At 41.2% G+C, this 21,914-nt stretch overlaps 1 protein-coding gene across 2 annotated transcripts; it reads left to right on the plus strand.

Moving 5' to 3' along the window:
* The first annotated feature begins 1,518 nt into the window (after positions 1 to 1,518).
* On the plus strand, positions 1,519 to 21,191 carry dop1b (DOP1 leucine zipper like protein B). 2 transcript variants are annotated; one of them, XM_017422716.3, is made up of 38 exons: positions 1,519 to 1,729; positions 4,074 to 4,251; positions 4,745 to 4,926; positions 5,040 to 5,210; positions 5,768 to 5,957; positions 6,062 to 6,160; positions 6,875 to 6,998; positions 7,104 to 7,213; positions 7,713 to 7,824; positions 7,900 to 8,020; positions 8,147 to 8,266; positions 9,371 to 9,473; positions 9,729 to 9,965; positions 10,063 to 10,364; positions 10,454 to 10,848; positions 10,928 to 11,199; positions 11,293 to 11,445; positions 11,639 to 11,739; positions 12,195 to 12,385; positions 12,487 to 14,074; positions 14,209 to 14,308; positions 15,044 to 15,235; positions 15,359 to 15,481; positions 15,576 to 15,710; positions 15,791 to 15,846; positions 15,929 to 16,033; positions 16,118 to 16,184; positions 16,264 to 16,423; positions 17,095 to 17,177; positions 17,263 to 17,372; positions 17,457 to 17,606; positions 18,308 to 18,369; positions 18,665 to 18,793; positions 18,916 to 19,052; positions 19,147 to 19,202; positions 19,299 to 19,442; positions 19,534 to 19,666; positions 20,072 to 20,332. In XM_017422716.3, the coding sequence occupies exons 2-38, from the start codon at positions 4,114 to 4,116 to the stop codon at positions 20,330 to 20,332; spliced, it is 6,912 nt and encodes a 2,303-aa protein (XP_017278205.1). In that variant the 5' UTR covers positions 1,519 to 1,729; positions 4,074 to 4,113. The 2 variants fall into 2 exon arrangements, with proteins under 2 accessions (XP_017278205.1, XP_037832108.1); XM_037976180.1 differs by lacking the exon at positions 1,519 to 1,729 and having other exon boundaries at positions 4,114 to 4,251; positions 20,072 to 21,191.
* The last annotated feature ends 723 nt before the right edge of the window (positions 21,192 to 21,914 follow it).

Consider the following 21,914-nt stretch of genomic DNA (forward strand, 5'->3'; position numbering starts at 1 on the left):
CTGAAATAATCGGTTCCCCCTCTAAAACATGGGACAAAAATAATTGACCAACAACTCCTTACCTGTGTTTATTCCTCTGTATTATGATATTATTAGCACATTTTATTTTTAAAAGAATTATTTTTTTTGTTTTTTTAATGAGAAATATTTGCCCCTCTAAACAATTCTGTTAATAGATAAGTCATTATTTACGGAGACGCAGGGGGAACCGTATCTGATGGGGGAACGGGGCTCAACGTAACAGCAGCAACTCGAGCACATTACTGCCCCCTATATGTCAAGAGGACAAAAAACACCTTTTCTGTTCAAATTGCCAACCCGCCACAGTGGCGTGTGTGTTGATCAACTTCACCCGCCACTTCAAATATTTACCCGCATTTGGCCGGTGGCGGGTGCTAATTTCCACCCCTGGTCATAATGTCCATAAAATATGTTTTTAAAATACCTTTAAACTCTTTTAAAAATAAATGTGACCCACATATATCATAAACATTTTATTTGCCATCATATCTGCTTCACTTTAATACAATAATGTGCAAAATATGGCCTGCTGCGGGCCAGAAGCAACCCTTGAACCATTGCTGGCCGGCACTCAACATTCTCAGAAAACAAAACCTAAAATAGCTAAATCACTGAAAACAGTCAATATATACTGAAACAAGTGCAAACAAAGAGTATACTGTCTTTTTCACTGTCTCTAAAGCCGTATTTAGGTTGTCTTTGCTATGGTAATGTTGGTGTTTGTGTTGACTGGGCTATAGATAAATAGGAAAAAAAAGCAAAAACAAATTACCTTTAGCGTAATATTATATATTGAAAATGTTGCGTCTGTTTGAGATGTGGACAGCAGAATACATATTTGCTTTGTGTTCAAACAGAAAATAAACATGTGATCTTTCTAAACCAAGCATGCTAACAATGCTGCAAACCTTTTTTACCAAGGCTCTGAAAGTGTCTTCTAACATTTTATTTATTTATTCACTTTTACAGAACAGTCAAGCATTCACGAATAACCATCATAGGTTAGACTGGAAATCAGACCAAGCATATTTTTATTTGACTATGTGATGATGGTATGATTATGATAAAGTCCAGTAGCATTTATTATTATGCCCATGTTTCAGTTTAACGTTTGGCTACTAAAACTATGTCAGAATGGCCCTCTAGAAATAAAATGCGCCAAACCCTGCTTTTAAAACAACGCAATAAACACAGCCTGTGTAGGAAATGCATGGTCAAAGACTTGTGACAGTGAGGTGAGAGGTTTGTAAACATGGCACATCCTGGAATGTACCAAAACTGGGAGGGGGGGCACGTATGCGATAATGTCTACGTTTCCGCTTTAAAGCAGTGCCACAAAAGATTAATTATTTCCTAATGCATTTAGTACTTTATTTTATGTATATTATAAACTATAATTGCAGTTTAAAGCGAAATACTTTTCTTTCCGTTCCAAGTTTCCTCTCCGAACACCCCCCCTTCGCCGCTCGGGAAGTGAGGCGGGCCGGCAGCGCTCAATTCTGGATCAGCTGAGTTTGAGGAGCCCGCCTCCCCGCTCTGCCCCGAGCACCACGAACCCTGGTTCTCCGGAACTGGTTCGCTTCACGCTTTTGTTTTGAGTCGTTCGTAGCGCGGAAGATGCCCCACCTGAAGCGGTCCGTCTGCCGCTCGAGTCTGGCTGTTGGGAAGCGCGCGCCCGGAGCATCTTGTGCTGCATGTTTCTCGGTTGGTGAGTCATCCCGATGCACCTGACATTAGCTAGCTGATTGTGTTTACGACGCCTTATTTGTTGTACCTTAAAAGTCAGAAAAGGTGCCGTTTTCACACTGATACAGAAAAACAAAACCTAGCAATTCGTATATTACGTTTCGAGGCCAGCCGGCCCGGTATATTCCTGGTGTCCATTTGAAGTATTTAAGCTAGCTGTGGACCAATGGATTTAACTGCTGTAAAAAATGGTCTCCTAGTCAGTTTTATTCCCATCCAGCCTGCTCTGATGCTGTGCAGTTACATAACAGTGGTCCACTGATGCTGCAACCACAAGCCAAAAAGAAAACCTGCTGCAGCCAAGTCTAATTTGGCCTGAGTTCACATTACAGCTTGTTTTAGTGTTGGTGTCATTCAGGTGACATAGCTGTTGTGTGTCCACCCTCAAAGCACACACTCCTGTGCTTAATTCTTGCCTGTAAATATGCATAGTTATTTAATATTGAATGGTCTTTTTTTATTGATTTTTTTTTTTTGCTGATGCATCCAGTGAGGAAGTGAGACTGTACATGTTGACACGTATGAGCCTGACCCACACGATTTGCTTATCAAGGTGTCACCTGGTAATAACCGTGGTTTTAAGATCCTTATTTTCTTCATGCTGACAGGAAAACTTTGACGGGAAACACTTGTCAGCAGGGTTGTGCTGAGTTCAGCCAGGGCTTATCTTTATCTCCTGCTTTGGCACTTAAACATTAAGCATTTAGAGGACTGCACAAGTCTTTAGGCACTTTGTTACTTGGGATCCTGTGGGAAACGCAGTTTGCTTCCATTTCTTTATTTTAATCTATGAGAAAGCCAAGATAACACAGTTTGATGCACATGAAATAGCGCTTCAGCACTGACAAGGTGATTGAAGGTGCAAACTTGGCATATTGCAGATGATAAACTGAAGAATGATGCATCTTTCAGGTTCTGTGTCAGGTCTTTTTTGGTTCTTAAAGACGAGACTCTCAGACACTGTTAATTTGCTGTACGTAGTGTTTTGTTTTTTTTTAAGTTCAGGCCTGGCACTTTTAAAACTATCAGAAAGCCCGGATAACTTCTAGTCAAGACCACTTTAAAAGATTACAAGAAAGTCTTACTCCTTGAAACCAAAAGTTAAGGGTCGTTTTAAATTTTTGCACCATACATTATCTAGACACGATGTTACTGCTGGAAAAAACCCAGCACATTTGAGCACAAAGCGCCTGAGTAACGGGTTGTACTGCGTACCATCATGTTGGTTTGAGTAAGACAGAGCGTCTGGTCAATAAGAAGATAATTCATCAGCTGAATTAGCTGAACACGCATTTTCTTTAAGGTGATAGGTGATGAAAGCCCCTTACATGTAACGCAGAGATAACCGTAAAGTATAAAGAACACCTAAATACATTCAGTGTTTTTACTAAACCGGTTTTATTCCCAGCCTTGTGGAGAATTTTAAAAAAAATTTGAAAAATGTGGCGTCAGTATATTTCCGTCTCTGACCTGCGCACCAATATTATTGACTTGTTGTATCTTATGGCGTGTAAACACGTCGCTGTTGTTCACCGCCACAGACCTTAGCCAACAGAAATGACTGTAACTTAGTTTTAAGCTCATAAAGGGCGGCAGGCGATATGCATTTCTTCAAGGAATGCTGGGTGTTTAATTGGTTATATATTGGTTATTTGATGTCTGCTTTCAGCAGCAGTACAGTGTTATCCTGAATGTGTTGTTGGTCTTGTCAGCTGTGAGCCTCTCTGATCAGCTGCAGGGACTCCAGATGTCCGTGTTCCTCTAATCCTTTCCTCCTGATCTCCCCACCCACCAAATTAAAATACACTACGTGCTCATGTAAGCATGTCCTCTATGTTGTCTTTTTACATTATAACAAAAATGATTCTTTCTGCGTCATTTAGCAGTTTCACTTCTTTCTTCAACTTCCTTGTCATGGCTTTCTTTTTTTTGAAAGTAGTTACTTATATTGATCAGCCAACAGAAACTTTATCCATTTAGTCACCATCAAAAAGCTTCAAATCCCTTTGTATATTAAATCCATTTCAATTAGTGTTTGCATCCAACCCCGAACTCGTTTTCCTCTGATGTTGCATTTATTTATTTAGTTTTAGGATTCCTTCCTCCTCAGTCTGACAGACCGGTAAGTCAGGAAAAACACCGACCAGTCATGAATGAGACATTTGTATCCGGCGCCTCAGAGCTTGTGTGTAGTGTTGAACAGAGCTAATTGGCTAATTTTATTTCATTCAGAGTCTGAATAAAACAACCCTCCAGGTTTCAGACAGACTGATAGTCTTGCTAACCTTTTTCCTGTTTTCCCTCAGATGTATTGTGCTGAACATGTTGTGATCAAACTGTTGTAAGATGGATCCCGAGGAGCTCGAGCTGCACAATGATTACCGTTACCGTAACTACGCGTCGGTCATCGAGAAGGCGCTGCGAAACTTTGAGTCCTCCAGCGAATGGGCTGATCTCATCTCCTCCCTGGGCAAGCTCAACAAGGTAAGCGTAAGGAGGTGCTGTCGATGACTTTCTTTGCTTATGATTCATTGGTTTTGAAACATTTCATCTGAAGTTTCAGTTTCCTCTTTGTTGTTATTTCTGACAGAAGGGTTTTTTAGTTCTCTGCAGTTTTGTGTGAAAGGTTTTGTTTCTCAGTCAGAGTTCCTCTTTCTGTTCTACAACTGTTCAAGTCCTCTTACCATTAATGACAGGGGAAAATGAAAAAGTACTGCTGTACTGTTCATTTGCACACCAGGTGTTGACTTTGGAGTGTCTCTGTGTGTTCATGCACAGAAGTTGATCCTGAAAGTCCCCAACTAATCTGAGGGAAGAGGTTAAATCTCAGAAATAAAACTGTCAAATTTATCTTTTTTGGGACGTGTGTATTTGTGTGTTGGATTGGATATCTCTGCTAGAATGCCACACACTTTATGAATTCTTTCTTTAATCATACCTCTTTTTCTTTTATTTTTTTTGCGTCTCCGTCTTTCAGGCTCTGCAGAGTAACCTTCGCTATTCACTCTTGCCCAAGAGACTGATCATAGGGAAGCGTTTGGCTCAGTGCCTGCATCCAGCCCTGCCCAGCGGCGTGCACCTCAAGGCACTGGAGACATACGAGGTCATCTTCAAAATCATCGGCACAAAATGGCTGGCCAAGGATCTGTTCATTTACAGGTGAAAGAAGTGGTCCAAATTGTCTACTGCAGCAAGAATAGTGATCGTATCTCAACCACCTTTAGAACAACCTAATGTTTGTCCCTTTTTTTTTTTTTTTTTTTTTTTTGCAGCTCCGGATTGTTCCCACTGTTGGGCCATGCAGCCATGGCAGTAAAACCTGTGCTGCTGACTCTGTATGAGCGTTACTATCTCCCGCTGCAGAGGGCCTTGCTGCCCAGTCTGCAGGCCTTCATAACTGGACTCTTACCAGGTCTGGAGGAAGGTTTGGAGGTCTATGACAGGTACATAACACTTTTTATTTGGTAAAATAAATAAAAAAATAAAATAAAAAAGAAGTCAGCTTAAATATTCGTTTTTTTATTGTGTGCTATAAACTTCCACAGTTTTCAAAAACACTATTTAAACTAAAATATGTGTATAACTAAATAATGTACTTTTTACTTTAACGATTTGAGTAATTTGTTCTTGAAAATAGATTTTTTTTTGGCTGTTCTTTTGTAGTAAAAATTCTATCTTAGTTGATAGACTAATTTATTTAAAACTAATTTATTTTAAAGTCTCTCCTTTAAAATGAAAATGTGACACTTTTTAAATACTTCTCTACTAAGGTAAAACTTTCCCACCATTCCCTGTCAGCTTTTTTATACAGCTTGCATTAATTTACATAATGTGGGTTTGCACATAAAAAGAAGTGAAAAGAATTGTAACCAAGCTAATCTTAAACTATTTAAAGCTGCTTGCCTCCTTCTCAGTAAGTGTTTAAACAGTGATAATTATGGTCTATGTTTTTGCATGTTTGCCTGCTGATGTCTTCACTTTGTTCTCCGCCTCTGTCCAGGACTGATGCTCTGCTGGTCAAGTTGTCTCTGTTAGTGGGTCAGCAGGTCTTCTACGGCGCCCTGTGGGGCAGCATGTTGGTCACTCCCATGGTGCGGCTGCCCGCCTCGGTTTTCATTGTAACACACTTTGACCGTATGGTACCGCTGAGTCAGCAGACACACATGTTAGGCTACAGCCACTGTGGAGTGGTGAGTGCCTGCATTTGTCTTCCTGCTCACATGCTTTGAAACCAATAAAAACATAATCTGTTACAGTCATGTGTGAAGTTTTACAGTCCCTTTGTCTGTCTCAGATGAAGTCAGTCTGCCTGTCGCTACAAGATTCAAATGTCTTGGTGCAGAGGAACATGCTCGAAGTCCTGCTCTACTTTTTCCCCTTTGCCACATGTTTGGTAGGTATCCTCAGATGCACTGCTCCTTGTTTTTTTCTGAATAATATAAATAGCTTAATAAGCCTCCAAAGCCTCCTATTATTAAAGATCTGTGGGCACTCTTTAACTTGTCACTACACAAAGATGTTAAAGTTGTAGTTAGCTTTTTGAACAACCTCGGTTCAAAGAAATAGACTTTATTTCTGATTGCACTGACAAGCTAACAGCTAGTCTGATTGAAGCAGAGACAAAAGGGAGATTGTTGCCGTCTTGAAACAACTCCAGTTTTAAACATTTTATAATGGTTCATTTAAACACTGTTTTATAAACTTGTATGTTGAAGTCATTAGCTCATTAATCCAATTAAAATTAAACTCTATTTCTCCAGACTGAGGTCATTCAGAGATTTCCACAACAGATAAGATTGTTCATAATGTTTCTACAGAAATCTACTTGAAAAGCTCTAAAATATACTTTAATTTGACCTGCTAATTATTAATAAATGGATCTGAAGGTGGGATAAATATTGGGGGTATACCAACTTCCCATGTTGGTTTGTTTGTTTATGTGGATAAGAAAAGAACATAAAAATGTCATTTTATTTTTACAGTCGTGTGTGAATATTCTTTTCATCACAGGCACAGTTTCAAATATGCAATAAAAAGAGATCACAGTTCCTAGTCACCTCATCTTTGCTGTTCTTTGTCCATCTGCTGCTCTGTGTTGTTGGAGTAGGATCCAGCTGACCCCAGTGTTGCTTTGAGTGCCGAAGACATGATCACCGTGGTGTCTGCAGCTTTACTCACAGTGCTCAGAAGAGACATGTCCCTCAACAGGCGCCTCTACGCCTGGCTCCTAGGTGCTGATGATTCCATTAAGCATCCGTAATGATTTGCATGAATGTATATTTCACCACTGACCAGCCAAAGATCACTCTCTTATATTATATCATATGTGTTTCCAGGTACAGACATAAAAGGAGGAATGGTGGCACCCCACCCCACCTTATCTACCACTGTGGAGGAGCACACATCATTCTACTTCAACACCTACTCCAAAGATTTCCTTGTGAAGGTACCTTTTTTAAAAAAAAACTACAGTTCAGTTTTGTTATAAGAAATGTTAGATGAGAAGATCAAAGACTACATCTTGTAAGGTTATAGCCATAGCTGGTTTGCTTAGCATAAAAATGGGGAAAAAAAGGAGAAACAGCTGCATTAGTTCAATCTTGGACGTACCAAAACCCATTTCCAAACACCTGTATTGTTTACTGTAGTATAGGAAACGGTGTAAATGTACAGTAAATTAAAGAGAAAAGGAAAGCACATACAGATTATTTTGTCCCATCAAGTCAGGTGTTTGAATAAATGTGTCATCTGGTTCTCTTTATCCCATCTGTTCATGCAATATTTTTTCATTTTTATGTATAAATGACAAAAATAACCTGAAAGTAAGGGGCTGAAGGATGACTGAATAGCCCTAAAGAGAAGTCAAGTTCTGTCTGAACATTTTGTTCAATGTAAGTCTGTCTCCTGTTTCTCTTGTTCTGATCTGTTTCTGTGTCTGACTTCAGGCTCTGATTGACATCCTCAAACAGAAGGAGGCAGATGTTGATCCAGAAAGTCTGATCCGTTACCTCAGACCCTTTCGCATCATTATCAGCCTGCTTGACAAACCTGAGATAGGTAGAGACCTCCGAGCAGCGCTGAAATGCTAAATATTTCAAAACCGGTTTTGCTGACGGCATTGTTTCTGCTCAGGTCCGCCTGTCTTGAGCTGTGTGTTGTTGGAGGTGGTCCGAGCTTTTCCACGTTACTGTCTGGAGATGCTCGAGGAGGAAAACGCTCCCAACTCGGGGCTCTCAGGCAGCCAGCTCGCGAGGTGAGAGCAGCGAACGCTAAAACAGATGCAGCTTCGCTCTTCTTTAGGTTCTAACTTGGCAAAGTTGCTCCTGCAAAGAGGAATCTCATAAACAATTGGCTCTTTCCTTTTGTCTTCCGTCAACAGCAAGATAAAAGAGAATAAGAACGCATCGGAAATCATAAAGACGGTGAACATGCTCGTGAGCTCCATGAACAGTGAATACCTGTGGGAGTACATGACTCAACGCTTCTGCTCATCTCTCAGGTACATCAACAATTTTGATGCCAAAAACCTAAAGTCACCAGGTTTTTATGGAAATGGTATTCAGTGCCAAGTCAGAAAAATAAATAAATACTGAGATCGGTCAGCAATTAGACATTTTTTCCTACAGTAAAAGTTGACTGTCTAAGATGTATGTTTAAAAAAAGTATATGTTGGATTGCATATTATTTAAACCCTCGGAATTTATGAAAAAAAAATGAAATACATTTTAAGTATTATGTCAGCAAAGCATTTGGGCTGGTTACTGCTGAAGTAGTGTTTATGATTTAAAAAGAGAAAAAAGGCATTAGGTGTGGTGGCCATCTTGAACCGGTTGTAGATGCACATCCAATAATTGCTTTTGGGGAGTTTCATTCAAATCTGCCCCATGGTTCATGAGATATTTTGCTGACAAACAGACAAAGAAACACACAGACAAGCAATTATGTGACTGTCGGCTTTTCAAGGCACCAAGATAGTGATTCATTTAGCCATTTCAGAGTTTTTGTCGTTGCTTCAGTTAATCTTAAAGGAACTCGAGCACAAAAGTGTCACAGTTGTGTAAAAAAACAACAACAAGGTTTAGCTTTTATTTGCAGATTCAGCAACCAACAGTTCAGATGTTTTCACAAGTAATCAGTTCTTACAGCCGTACAGACACGTTGCCTAAAGATTACAGCTATTACACTTTGTTTTTTATCTTGATGGTTTTGTACAGACATTTCTCTGGATTCTCTGACATATTTTGTGATGTTATTTGATGTTCATTGACAAATTTACTCATTTTACTTCAGATTTTTGATTGAGTACTTGAGTATCGTTACTTTAAAAAAAAAGCCTCTTTAAGTTTCTTTTTCTTTCTTCTTTTTCCTATAGTATTTTGCTGTCTATGTCCCAACTCTTGATATATGTTGCTCAACAGCATATATGTTTTTATTTAAAAAGAGATAATTTTTTGTAATTTACTATTAAAATGACTTTATGTTCTATTCACATCCTAAAGTACACCAATTTCTTTTAGGTAAAACTTATTGTATTCCAACTCCCTTTGTTTATTCTCAATAATAAAGTGACAACAATTCATGTTTTGTTCTGTTTTCTTGGCAGTGAAAAACCTGATCCACCTCCTGAGGAGGACTACAGTCGTCCTGCTCCCTCTGTCACAGAAATGTCCAACCTCATCATTTTCCTGCTCGAGGTTCTTCCTCTGGTGATTAACGCACACATGCTCAGCAGTAGTTTGTTCTACATCAATATTCCTGCTTTAATGTAAATTGTTTAGTTATTAACAAAACTGTTGGGATGTTTGTTTTTCTAACAACCTCTATCAGTACAAACAATAAAAGAAATGCAATTAAAGAAAAACTGTAGACTTTTAGAAATTTTGAGATCCAGATACTCATATCTGAGTCACCCCTGTAGAGACGCCTTTTTCAAACAGCATCATGTTTGTGTTTGTTTACAGGAGCTCCATGCTGACATCCAATCACATTTCCTGCCTGATATGCTGGACACCATGCTGCAGGCAGTGCGTCGCCACATGGTCTCCGTTTGTCTCGAGGATGTCACACAGGGGCTGCGCGCCTGCTTCAAGGTCCTGAGTAAAATCCAGATGCCCGTGGCTTACATGGAGGTTGAAGCCACGGCACACACAGAGAAGATGGAGTTACAGCCTCCTGAGGAAGAAACCACAAAGACACAGGTGAGAGTTTTTCGTCTTTTAAGTCAGTGCCAGTTTAGTGTGATTTTTCAACAAGATGTTGGCGTGTATCTCATCGTGTCTTTTCTACTTTCCCTAGGGTTTAGAGAACAAAGGAGAGAAAAATGGCAGTGTTAATGGGCATCAGGAAGACGAGCAAGAGAGGCCAGATGGAGGAGGGGAAGAAGAGCCTGCTAATGGTGTTTACCCAGCTCTGAGATCTGAAGACAGCGGGTTGGGCATCAGCGCCTCACCGTCCGAGCAGCATCTCTCTCTGGAAGTGACAGTAAGCGCTGAGCAAAATGGAATAAGCAAAAATGGTGAGGGAGTGTGGCGAAGGGGAGGCAGTGTGGACACCATGACGCAGTGTCTGCAGGACATCCTTGCCTTCATAACCACAAGGTACACCGTGGAGGGAGCTGAAGGTGGGTTGTATGTTACAACTCTTCAAGAGCATTTTCTAAATATTTTTCGTTCCTTTTCTGTTTCAGATACTTGATGGTGCAGGTGGAAGATGTCAGGGGCCCAGATCCAGAACCCCAACGTGACACAAGTCCTACCTCTGTGGATCAGAAGTCTTTGTTAGGTGGACGTGAAATTAAAGACAAACTGACTGAACTGTTCATACCAAATAAACTTAAAGCCCGTGCCTCCCCTGAAGCCCAGTTCCCAGCCTCTCCCACTGAAAAGAAGAAGAATCTCTTACCTGCCAGGTGCTTGGACTGGGCAGCTGGTTACATGCCCCGGGGGAGGGCTGAGATCTCTGAGGCCTGTCGGCAGGCTTTTGTCGCCACCTGCCACCTGCTGCTGGAGAGCACCACCTTCCCCGTTTACCTCAGTGAAGAGGAGATGCTTGCTCTGCACACAGACATGTTTGGCAGCACAGGTCAGTGGATGGACTAATCAATATATAATACCATTACATGCCACAAATGATCGATTTAAATTGTTTTTGTTTACTTCAGGCAGTGATGTGGACAGCTTACCTGTGTGGCTCAGGTCCTTGATGATCCTGTGCTGCATGTCCAGGGACCACAACATCCAGCACACCGCACTGGCTTCACTGTTGGAGCTCATTAACCACTCCCAGTCCTTAGCACTGGTCATTCAGGACAAGCACAGACGGTACCAGAACTCTGAGTCCAACCCTCTGAGTGGGCGGCTGCAGATGGCCACTGTGCCACCCATCTACCCGGTCCTGCTCCGTGCCATAGAGGAAGGCACAGATTTCTATCAGGTTAGATTATTAAAGCGGAAACTGTTTGTGTACAACCAAACCTGCGACATAAACGCAGTATGTAAGATGTTCTTTATTTGTGCTGTGACCCAGAGGGAGTCCAAGGTCCTGTGGAGTCAGCTGGACACGGAGCACAGAGAGCAGCACGTTTCCTGCGTGGATCTGTTTTACAGGCTGCACTGCTTGGCTCCATCAGCATCCATCTGTGAAGACATCATCTGCCAGGCGCTGTTGCACAAAGACAAGGTTTTTTAAACTTGTAAACTTACTGAAGTGACACACTGAGTTAAATATTTATTTTCCAATTTTCTTCTGATTGTGTTTGTTAAATAGAGACAGGCAAACAGAGCCCATCTTTGTTTAGCTTTCAGTAGGTGACCTGAGAAGATGAGCAAATAAGCCAAAGGTTTCTGTTTTTTTTTTTGTTTTTCTTCTCCAGGCAGTGAGGCTGGAAGCGTTGCACCGCTTCACAGTGCTGTGGCACCTGACCCGGGAAATTCAGAGCAACAGGACCATGTCTCTGTGTCGCTCCTTTGATCGGTCAGTACAAAATTAGGGCAGCATTTTTATCAAATATCTTTTATTTTGTCATTTTTTATTAGTTTACCTAGAGTAAACAGCTCTTATTTTATGTATTAATCATAATATAAGTCACACACAGAAAAGGCACAGCAAACAAAATAGAAAAACTTTCATAATAGATTTTCCCCATTTTTGTATTTCTTGGCAAAAACTCATTCACCTTTGATGGGTAAAATTGAGCATATTCTAAAATTTTGTCGTGCACATAAAAAGAAACATTTTAGTCCTTGTAGCGTTCAGTTTCTCTTGACATCATCAGGTTCAAATCTGTAATTTTTGCTCTACATTGTCAAAATGTAGGTAAATAATAATAATGCTACACTCAGAAATGTACAGAAAAATACATCCTTGTTATAGGTAAAATGTTGTTTCTGTGTTTACTGATTTTGCTGTTCTGAACCCGTCTGTCTCAGGTCTCTGTGTGTTGTGATAGACAGCCTGAGCTCCACTGATGGCTCCATAAGCGCAGCAGCTCACTGCTGGTTGGTTCGAGCTCTATCTCTGAACGATGTGATTCGGATCCTGGAGCCGATTCTGTTGTTGCTGCTCCATCCCTCCACTCAGCGCTGCTCCATTCAGAGCATCAAACAAAACCTCACTGCCGGTCAGTTCATTCACCAGCATGTGCTGCTAGTACCTATTGAATTATTGGTTGTCTGCTTTGTCTTGTGCACATTTTATTAACTTGACATGTTTGTTTTAAAGGTAATTTGAAGGATTTCAGCAACAGAAGTCGAAGTTCAACCAAAACTTCTCGGACGTCCACAGACAGTGTCATGGCTGATGTCAGCGCTTTAAATATCCTGAATGTTGTGGACCGAGAAGCTCTGTGGGCTGAGCTGGACAGTGGCCCAGAAGTGGCAAAGCCACCAGACACTTTAGCGATGTCAAGAAGTGAGAGTGAGGAGACAGAAGAGGAGGAGGATCGAGAGGAAGATGAGGAGGAGCCTGAGAGCGAACACACCGAGTCGGCTGACACCAGTGGTGCCCAAGTTTCCACTGAGAACTCCAGTTCAGGCTCTGCTCTACCCAGCAGTGTTGAGGATGGAGGGCTGGTGAACGGCCTGCGGAGGGTAGAGTCTGAGCACACACAAGCGTCTGAATCGCTGTCGAGCGAGGATGAGGAGGATATGGAGCTGGAGGCTATGGCCAGGTCTCGTCTGTTGAAGCAGGAACGTGAGAAGAGAGAAGCCATTGACTCTCTGTTCCGCCATGTGCTGCTGTACCCGGCGGCAGGTGGCTGGCGCCATCTCCTTCAGGGCTTGACGCTTCTAGACACCCTGCTGAGGAGCAGCGCTGAGTGCCCTCTGGTGGACGCGCTCTGCTCCACCTCACTGGACACGAGCTCTGCTGCACATTTAAATCTGATCTCAAACCTTCTGCAGCGCCACCAGCAGGCTCAGGATGGCAAGGGGTTCTACGGCTGCCTGCTGTCCCCCACGTCCTCGCCATCTGTGCCCCCATCCCTGCTCATTGAACTGCTGGTGTCCCTCTGTCTTCGGTTTCTGCGCTCCCATTATCCTTCCTATCTGAGCTTGACTCCTCTGGACCTGCAGGGGAACAGGGAGGTGCAAGTGAAGAGTGTGGCGGTGCTGACTCGGATAGTGAATCGGCTCGGCTGCACAGCACAGATGCAGGAAGGCAGCAGAGTCAATTTGGAGTCGATGCACAGGCTCCTCTCAAGCTGTAAAGTGCAGCAAATTGCCCTGCTTTCTCTCTCTGCGTCAATGTATATCAGCCAAAAGGGAGCAGAGAAGGGATCAACCAAAGAAGTCGAGGTTCTCGATGAGCAAGGAGGCCTATCGGAGGAGAGTCTCCTTCATTTGGGTGCATGTGGGGGACCGGAGCAGTACCCCTTACAAATAGAATTGCTAAAATTGCTCCAGGCTCTCATTGTGCTTGAATACCACGTGTGGCCCGGTGGGGTTGTCTCTGTAACGGGCGGAGCATCTGGCCAGCCTGGGGATTCACGTGAATCCTCACCTGCAACCAGCCCGCTTGCTCGCGAGTGGCAAACTGCTGTCCTTTTCCAGCAGTCCATCAAAGCAGCCCAGTACGTGCAGAGTCACCCCGTCACGGCGCAGGGGATGTTTGTTTCTGCTGCAGCGCGAGCTCTGCAGCCTCAGTATGGCTATGCCATGCACCCCCACTGGGTGTCGCTGCTGTGCTCCTCCCTGCCGTACCTGGGACGTTCGTTAGGGATAATTGTGGCTCCGCTAATCAATCAGATCTGCAGGAACCTGGATGAGCTGGTCAAGCTGCACGAGCATGACGGAGGGAAGACAAACCAGAGGTAAGCTGATTACACAAGGTTTTATTTTAAGAATTACTTTTACAGTTATACATTTTTGATTTGCTTTCATGAGAGACGCATGAGACATTTTGATTAAAATATATTATGTTTTTTGCTTTTATTTTTTCCATCAGTTTGATTGGCAGGAAGGAGAATATCGCTCCTGACTATCCACTGACTCTGCTGGAAGGCCTGACCAGCATTACACACTTTTGTCTTTTGGACAACAAAAAGGTTAGAAATGGAGCACACTGTAACTCAGGAAACAAATGAAGAGCTTCTGGTCATTTCTAAGCAGTTTCAGAAGAATAAACCTTTTTTAAATATAAAAATATATTTGATAAATTGTAGTAAAAAAAAAAAGTTTCTGAAATAAAATTCTTAAATAATAGTAGACAAAATCAAAGTTATCCAAATTTCTCAAATTAAAATTTTACAGTGTTGTAATAGATATTGTGGAATGGAAAAACAATATCAATATTAAAGATAATGAAGTCAACTCTGTGTTTCCTGTTCAGAAAACAGTATTACTGAGATAAATCATTAGTTCCTCTTTTTTATAAAATGGAAGTTGAGGTTTTATAAAATATAAGCTTCTATCAGTATTTGAGATTAACGTGTCATACCTGCATTTTCATTGTCCACCTGTTACATTGCTCGTCAACTACTTTTTAACTTTGCATATACTTTTTTTAAATATTCATATCCAACAAAGCATTTTATGGATTTGTCTTCCATTTCTGTCAGACTTTTCACAATCAGTATTTTGTTATGTATAAAGAACCACTCTTTAACGCCAACCTCCAAAAATATTAGTTTTCTTTATGAAAGAAATATTTTAAAAGGTTTTATATTGTTATATTAGTTTTTGTTAGTCTATTTTATCGTTTCACGTCTTTTATTGCCAAAAGACAGTCAGTAACATTAAAAAAGAAGAAGAAATGTAATTCTTTTTTTTTTTTCTGTTAGTCCCTGGTCACCTGTGATCCTGTGGACGTCCGTAATGCACGCAATGCTGTGCTGGAGACGCTGCCGCACATGCTCAGCAGCATGGCGTTGTTTTGGGGCGTGGTCACGCGGGAGGAGGGTCAGAGGCGAGCGTCTGACTCCGCCCAGAGCAGCAGACACATCTCTACCTCCGTGTATTTCAAATCCACCAAGGTATGCATGGAGTTGTGACATTTATGCTCTGTGTGTTTGTTTATCCTGTAATGTGTTTGCATTTTATCTTAGTAAGCTAATAATGACCAAATGTCTTAAATCCTTCGATCTGGATTTGATCAGATTTTGCGACAGAGGATACTGGAGTTTCTGCTCCCCCTAACTGGACATTACGGGGTTCAGCTGTTTGCTTCAGTGGGAGTAGTGTGGAGCAATAGGAGGAGCAAAAGGAGACATAAAAACAAAGTAAGAACCTCCGTATGTGGATTAAAAAAACATCTTTCACACTGAATATCTTTAGGGCACCTTTTTGGGGTTTTTAAACTCTGGTCTTCTTTAGGTTTTGCCTGTGGCCAGCGAGTCACGTTTGATCATTGTGGATCTGGTGAAATCCCTGAACACGTTGAACGCAGAAACCGTCCTGCAGCTGGTCAAAGAGGTTGTGAAGAGACCACATCAGATCAGAGGAGAACAGGTATGAGAGCACGAACAGGTAAAAGCACTCAGAGTTTTTACTTCAACCACAGTTAAATGTTTTACTTCTTCCTTCATCAGAAGGCGACACTGGTTGACATTCCCGTCTTACAGTTCAGCTATGCCTACATCCAGAGGTATGTGCAAATATCTGTGCAGGTCAGGTAATTTCTTTCTTCCTCTGTTAAATTTCACAGTAATTTCTGTATCTGTATGCAGCATTCCAGCACAGGCTCTGCAGGAAAATGTTGCTCCTCTCCTCAGTCTCTTACGGGACTCTGTTCAGCTGAACATGGCCCCCCCTGGTCATTTCTTACTACTTGGGTTAGTTTGTGTCTTAAATCACATAAATATGTTAAGTGTGTATGTGATGTTAATATTCTGCTGATGGTAAATAACGTCTTGCAGAATCCTGAATGACTTTGTCAATCGGCTCCCCAACCTGGACAGTAAGAAGGACTCCAGAGAGTTGCAGGTGGGATGTGATAATCTTAAGTCAAAAAGTTATTTTAGGTTTTCAGAAAGTGCAGAATATCTGATAAATTATTGTGCAGGAGGTGACTCAGAAGATCCTCGAGGCAGTAAGTGGAATTGCGGGCTCGTCTCTGGAGCAAACCAGCTGGCTCAGCCGCAGCCTAGAGGTCAAAGTGCAGCCGCAGGTGTGCCCAGAAGCAGACGAGCCGGATGACGCAGACGTGGATGTGGATCACAGTGGTAATTTTTAAATGCTTATGACAAATAAAAGCATCACAAATGTCAATTTGGGCAAAACCGAAAGACTCTTGCTCATAGTTTTGTCACAGAGCTTTTTTAAAGACATTTCAGCATGAGAAACACTTCGGTGTAATCCTGCCGTATGAAAGGTTCACTAAATCAGGGATAAAGAAGTTCTTTTAGAATTATATTAGCATAATTTAATAGAAAATCTAACGCCAACAGTTATATCCCGTTATATCTATGGAAAACTTTTGAACTGTATGTCAGGGTTTTTATTTATTTAACCTGCTAAAAAAGAATCACACCGGAGAGCAATATTTGTCTTTATGAAGGCCTTCGCAAAGAGGAGAAATTCCACTACAGCTCCTAACAGCGTGCTGTCCAGGAAGTTCTGCCCCTCCACTTGAGCTTTCTCTTTTATTAAAAGAAGAAGAAAAAGGGGTTGATCTGAGCAAGCCAAGGCCAGTTCCGATCATAGCGAAAACACATAACACATCTCTGTTTGGGAGAGCCAGATGGTGTGGCGCCCGCCGTCTGACCTTCGCGTCTCACGTAGGCAGTTTTACACATGAGCACAAAGGCTGATAATATAAAAACCCTAACACTGTATATCAGAGGAAAGCCGTATTAAAAGGTTAATGATGTCTCTCGTTTTTTGTCCTTTTCAGAGTCAGTAACTCAGGCTAACGCCATGGTGTCCTCCTCTGCTCCCTCGGTTTACAGTGTGCAGGCTCTTAAAGTGCTTGCTGAGGTGAAGTTTTGTATACTTCCTGTTGTTTCAGGCAAATGAAAGGTGACATTTTCTTTGTGTGCTAACACACCGTCTTCCTCTGTAGATCCTGGCACCCCTCCTGGACATGGTGTATCGCAGCGACGAGAAGGAAAAAGCTGTTCCTCTCATCTCACGTCTTCTCTACTATGTCTTCCCCTACCTCAAGAATCACAGGTAGCTACCGATGATGTGTATTCATAAAACTAACTCATTCACTTTCTGGGGTCTTACCAGGCACCTCTGTTTGTCCGACTGCAGTGCCTACAATATGCCCAGCTTTGAAGCAGGTGCTCAGCTCCTGAGCAGTCTCAGTGGTTATGCTTACACCAAACGAGCCTGGAAGAAGGAGGTATTTGAGCTCTTCATGGACCCCCTCTTCTTCACTATGGATGCCTCCTGTGCACACAAGTGAGTGGTTTTTATCTCTTGGATGCAAGTGTTTGCTTTAATTAGATTCACTCTTCAAGAACACATGAGCTTCAGCTAAAACAACAACAAAGCACACACACACGCTTGCCAGGATGCTCTGTAACTACTGTATAATGGTTAGAAACCAGAACATTGTGGGCTTGAATTTTGACGTTCAGTCTCATTGGATAACTTGCACTATAATGTAATTGATCAATCCTTCTGAGTGACTTCTTAAATAACATAAGATTATGGTAAAATCCACAATTAGATTTTATTTGGGAAAACAAGAGCAATAAACTTTGTTGTACAAGTGTTACAAGCCTACACATACAGAGTATTTTTTGTTGTAAATTTACTTCATAATTAAACAAAGGACCCAGACTGACATCTTATTTGGAGATTTATTGTATATTGAAACTCCTTTATTTGGTTAGACAGTTTTGCAATAGAGGTCTCTTCCTGGTGCTTTATTCATATGCCTTTCTGAATTCATTTAGATGTATTTACACACACACACACTCTGACTTCACAGATAAGTGCATATTTTCCTCCTGTGTCTTTTAACAATGTCAAGTCTTTTCACCAGGGAAACAAAACATAATGACATTTCAACTTTGTTTGCAGTTATTCAGGCTTTTTTTATTTTAAGATTTTTAGAGTCTCATGTCTGCCGTTTGTCTGCCTTGTTTTCTCTGTAGTTGGAAATCAATTATAGACCACCTGCTGACTCATGAGAAGACCATGTTTAAAGACCTGCTGGGTGAGTACCGCTTATATGAAACCAGAAGCTTTTATCTAAAGGTAAGAGCTTTTCTCAGATAAAAAATCTGGTTTTGTTTGTTTTTTTTACTTTGATAAAATAAGAAAAAAAAATAAAAACTGTGTCAGAGCAAAGCAGAAAGGCAGAAATTTAATATAATATCTGTTAAAAATAATTAATCCAGAAAAGAAAAGTTAGCTTTCTTTTAGATTTATTATGATACTTGCTTTAAACTAAAAAAATCTCATCTTTGTATCAATATTTCCTCATAATGTCGTATTTATTTTCTTGACAGGCATGCAGAGTAGCTCCCTGAAATTGTTCTCTAGTGCCGACCAGAAACCCATGCTGCTGAAGCGCCAGGCGTTTTCCATGTTCAGCGGTGAACTCGACCAGTATCATCTCTACCTTCCTCTTATTCAAGGTGGAGTGCTGCTACTGGATATATGTGTAAATTTCTGTTATCATGTTTAATCTACATGGGGAACAAAAAAACCCAAAACAAACAGATGTTAAAGCTGAGTGTGTTTTTCTTCTTCCTGTCAGAGCGCCTCACAGAGACTTTGCGTACGAACTCAAGCCCTGCTGTTTTCGCCCAGATGTTCCTGATGTTTCGTGTTCTCTTGCTGCGGATCTCGCCCCAACACCTGACGTCCCTCTGGCCCATAATGGTCACAGAACTTGTAAGATGCGACTTTCTAAGAACCAGAATAAGCATATGGTGTCGTTAGTGTGTTTCTTTTAATTGTAATATATTTTTGAAATCTTGTTTTTCAGATACGCACTTTTGCACGTTTAGAGAAAGCTCTGCAGGCTGATAAAGATGTCTCAAAGTGAGCGATTTCTTCGTTGATTAAATATCGTTTCATTAATACCTAGATAAAAGCTCTTCTTTTAAACCCCTTGTGTCTTTCTCATGGACCACCAAGGTTGGCTAAAGTTGTCCGTGGAGCCCTTGACAGAAACGGACCGGTGAACTTCTCCCAGGCTGAGTTGGACATGTACCTGTCAGCTTGCAAGTTTCTGGACACCTCCTTCGCTTTTCCTCCTGAGAAGATGCCACTCTTTCAAATGTAGGACACTTAAGAACATGCCTGCACGTTGTACTATTTGGTCATTTTTTAGGGCTTTATTATTAAAAAGACCCATCTGTTCCTCTCGCAGGTATCGCTGGGCCTTTGTCCCCGAGGTGGATGTGAACCGCTACAGTGGTCCGGAGAGTACGCTGATCGAAGGTGAACAGGAGTGCACGCCACATGTTGTCAGAGTGCTGGAAGGGATTCAGCAGCGCTATGGGGTACGACACAATGTTCATTCTTGTATTTTGAAAAATTATTTGTTATTTTTTAAACGGCTACTTGAGAAAGGTTCGTGCCAAAGTACAAGTTTTATTACTGGACAACACAAAAGTTATATTAAAGAGTTTAATGCCGTGTTCAGGGGTTTTTTTCTGTATTCTAGGCTGTGCACATTATTTTGTTGCACACGTTGTACCCGCCCCGGCTCAGTTTGTTCCCACTTTGGCAGCCGCCCCATGTTTGTTTTAATCTACACTTTTGAAATGAAGAAAGTCAGATTTGTCCAGTTTCCAATATTATTATAATGAATTTAGGTCGCTTGAGTGGAATTTTAACTCGAGTTACTTTGTTTTGATTTGAAAATAGTGCCTCGCTGTTTATATTTCCCTCTGCTGCTGTTTCAGGCTCTGAATGAACTGAGTGAGGAATCCTCCACAGACCGCTTGGAGTTCCCCCTCCTCACTGAGCGCTCCCTGTCCTCCATCACCCAGCTGCTGCCTTTCCTGCGCACCCTTTGCTGCTCTTTCCAGGCCCCTCCCCCCACCTGGAGTCCACCTGACGTCCACTTCCCCGTAGCGGACTACCCAGCAGCCAGCTCTCATACGGTGCTGAGAAGGCTGGAGAACATCATTGAAAACGAGTTTTTAGACTCCATGGAGAGTTAGAAGCTGAACTTACTGACCTACAGACATGCAAGAAAAATAACTCAATTAGGCACAAGTAGTGATTATCTTGTATCGTCAGCTAGCATAAAGGGGAATGTTTTAAAAGCTGCTTTTTAATGTTTTAGTATTTCTATTCTCCATCTGAGTCTACGCTGGAAAAGCAAAGGGATTCATGAAAGTTACTTATGTTCATCTTTTTTTTTAAATTTGAGAAATGTGGTATATTAAAAACTACTGGAAAAAATTAATCTTTTTCACAGAAGGAGATGCCATTGCAGCTTCAAACGATTCACCTTTTGCTTTTAATATTAATAAACACAGTCAGATGTACCCATTTCAAATATGCACCCTTCTGTTGTTTTTAAAAGGCATGCACCTTTTAACCATAATGATAGCAGTCAGCAATTTTCTGACAGTACTGTAAAGAACCTTAAAAGCTATTGTGAGTAATTTTTGCTTCAACTACTGTCTGCAGTCTATATTCCAAAGTCCCATACACCTGTCTGACTTTTAAGATTGTAAAAAATAAACGTCTTATTAGAGATTTAGAATAATTAATGTAACAACTCTTTGGTAAGCCGTTGAATGTTCTTTTGTCTTTTGAAAGATCTGAAATATTTTTGTTTGCCTCCGAATAACACATGCTTGCCAGTTTTGGTGTTTTTAAGGAAAAATTACCTTTTTTTTTTCTTGGTTATTGTTCCTGGTTTAGTTTTTGCAGCTGCCCGTTGTCTCGTTGTTTTTTTTTCCCCCACATATCTGAATGTTTGCGTAACTTATTTGGAATGTTTAAAGGACCATGTCAAGTTTTGACACAACTGGGAAAAAATGGAGTCATTAAATTCAATATTTAACTTAAGGTTTGTGTTTTTTGCTTGACTGCAGTAGTTGCTTTGGTAGGAATTGTATGAGAAGGCACTTTAATCTTCTTTTACAGATCTAATAAACAACCTTATCAATATATTAGTGTAGGATTAAAACAACAGTACTAATGCATTTCAAATATTACCTCACAGGCAGAATAAAATCATAACAAATATGCCATATTTGGCCCATGGGCCTTTAGTTTGATGCATATGATCTAGATGATAATGTAAATGTTGATTTGGGGATATTTCAATTCTGCTGATTAGCTTGTTTACAAAAAATACTAGACTTCTTTCTTTCTTTTAAACTCTGATGTTAATCATTTTTAACTTGAACTTGTTAGAAATGAACAACAACCGTAAAAATTGTTGCATTTCAAGAATGAAGCTGTGATCACTGAAAGTAATTTCTTAAGATTTTCTTATCCATCCATCCTTCCATTTTCTTTACCTGCTTCTCCTTTCTGGGTCACGGGGAGCTGGTGCCTTCCTCCAGCAATCACTGAGCACGAGGTGGGGGACATCTAGATGTCTCAGCACGATCTAGAGAAACTCATCCATGTGTTTGTCTTTAGCCGCATTGATTACTGCAACAGTGTCTTCACAGGTCTGACTAATAAATCAATCAAACAGCTGCAGCTGATCCAGAACGCTGCTGCTCGTGTTCTCACTAAAACCAGGAAGATAGAGCACATAACACCAGTTTTAAAGTCCCT

The sequence above is a fragment of the Kryptolebias marmoratus genome, linkage group LG6 (genome assembly GCF_001649575.2).
Source record: "Kryptolebias marmoratus isolate JLee-2015 linkage group LG6, ASM164957v2, whole genome shotgun sequence".
Taxonomy (NCBI): Eukaryota; Metazoa; Chordata; class Actinopteri; order Cyprinodontiformes; family Rivulidae; genus Kryptolebias; species Kryptolebias marmoratus.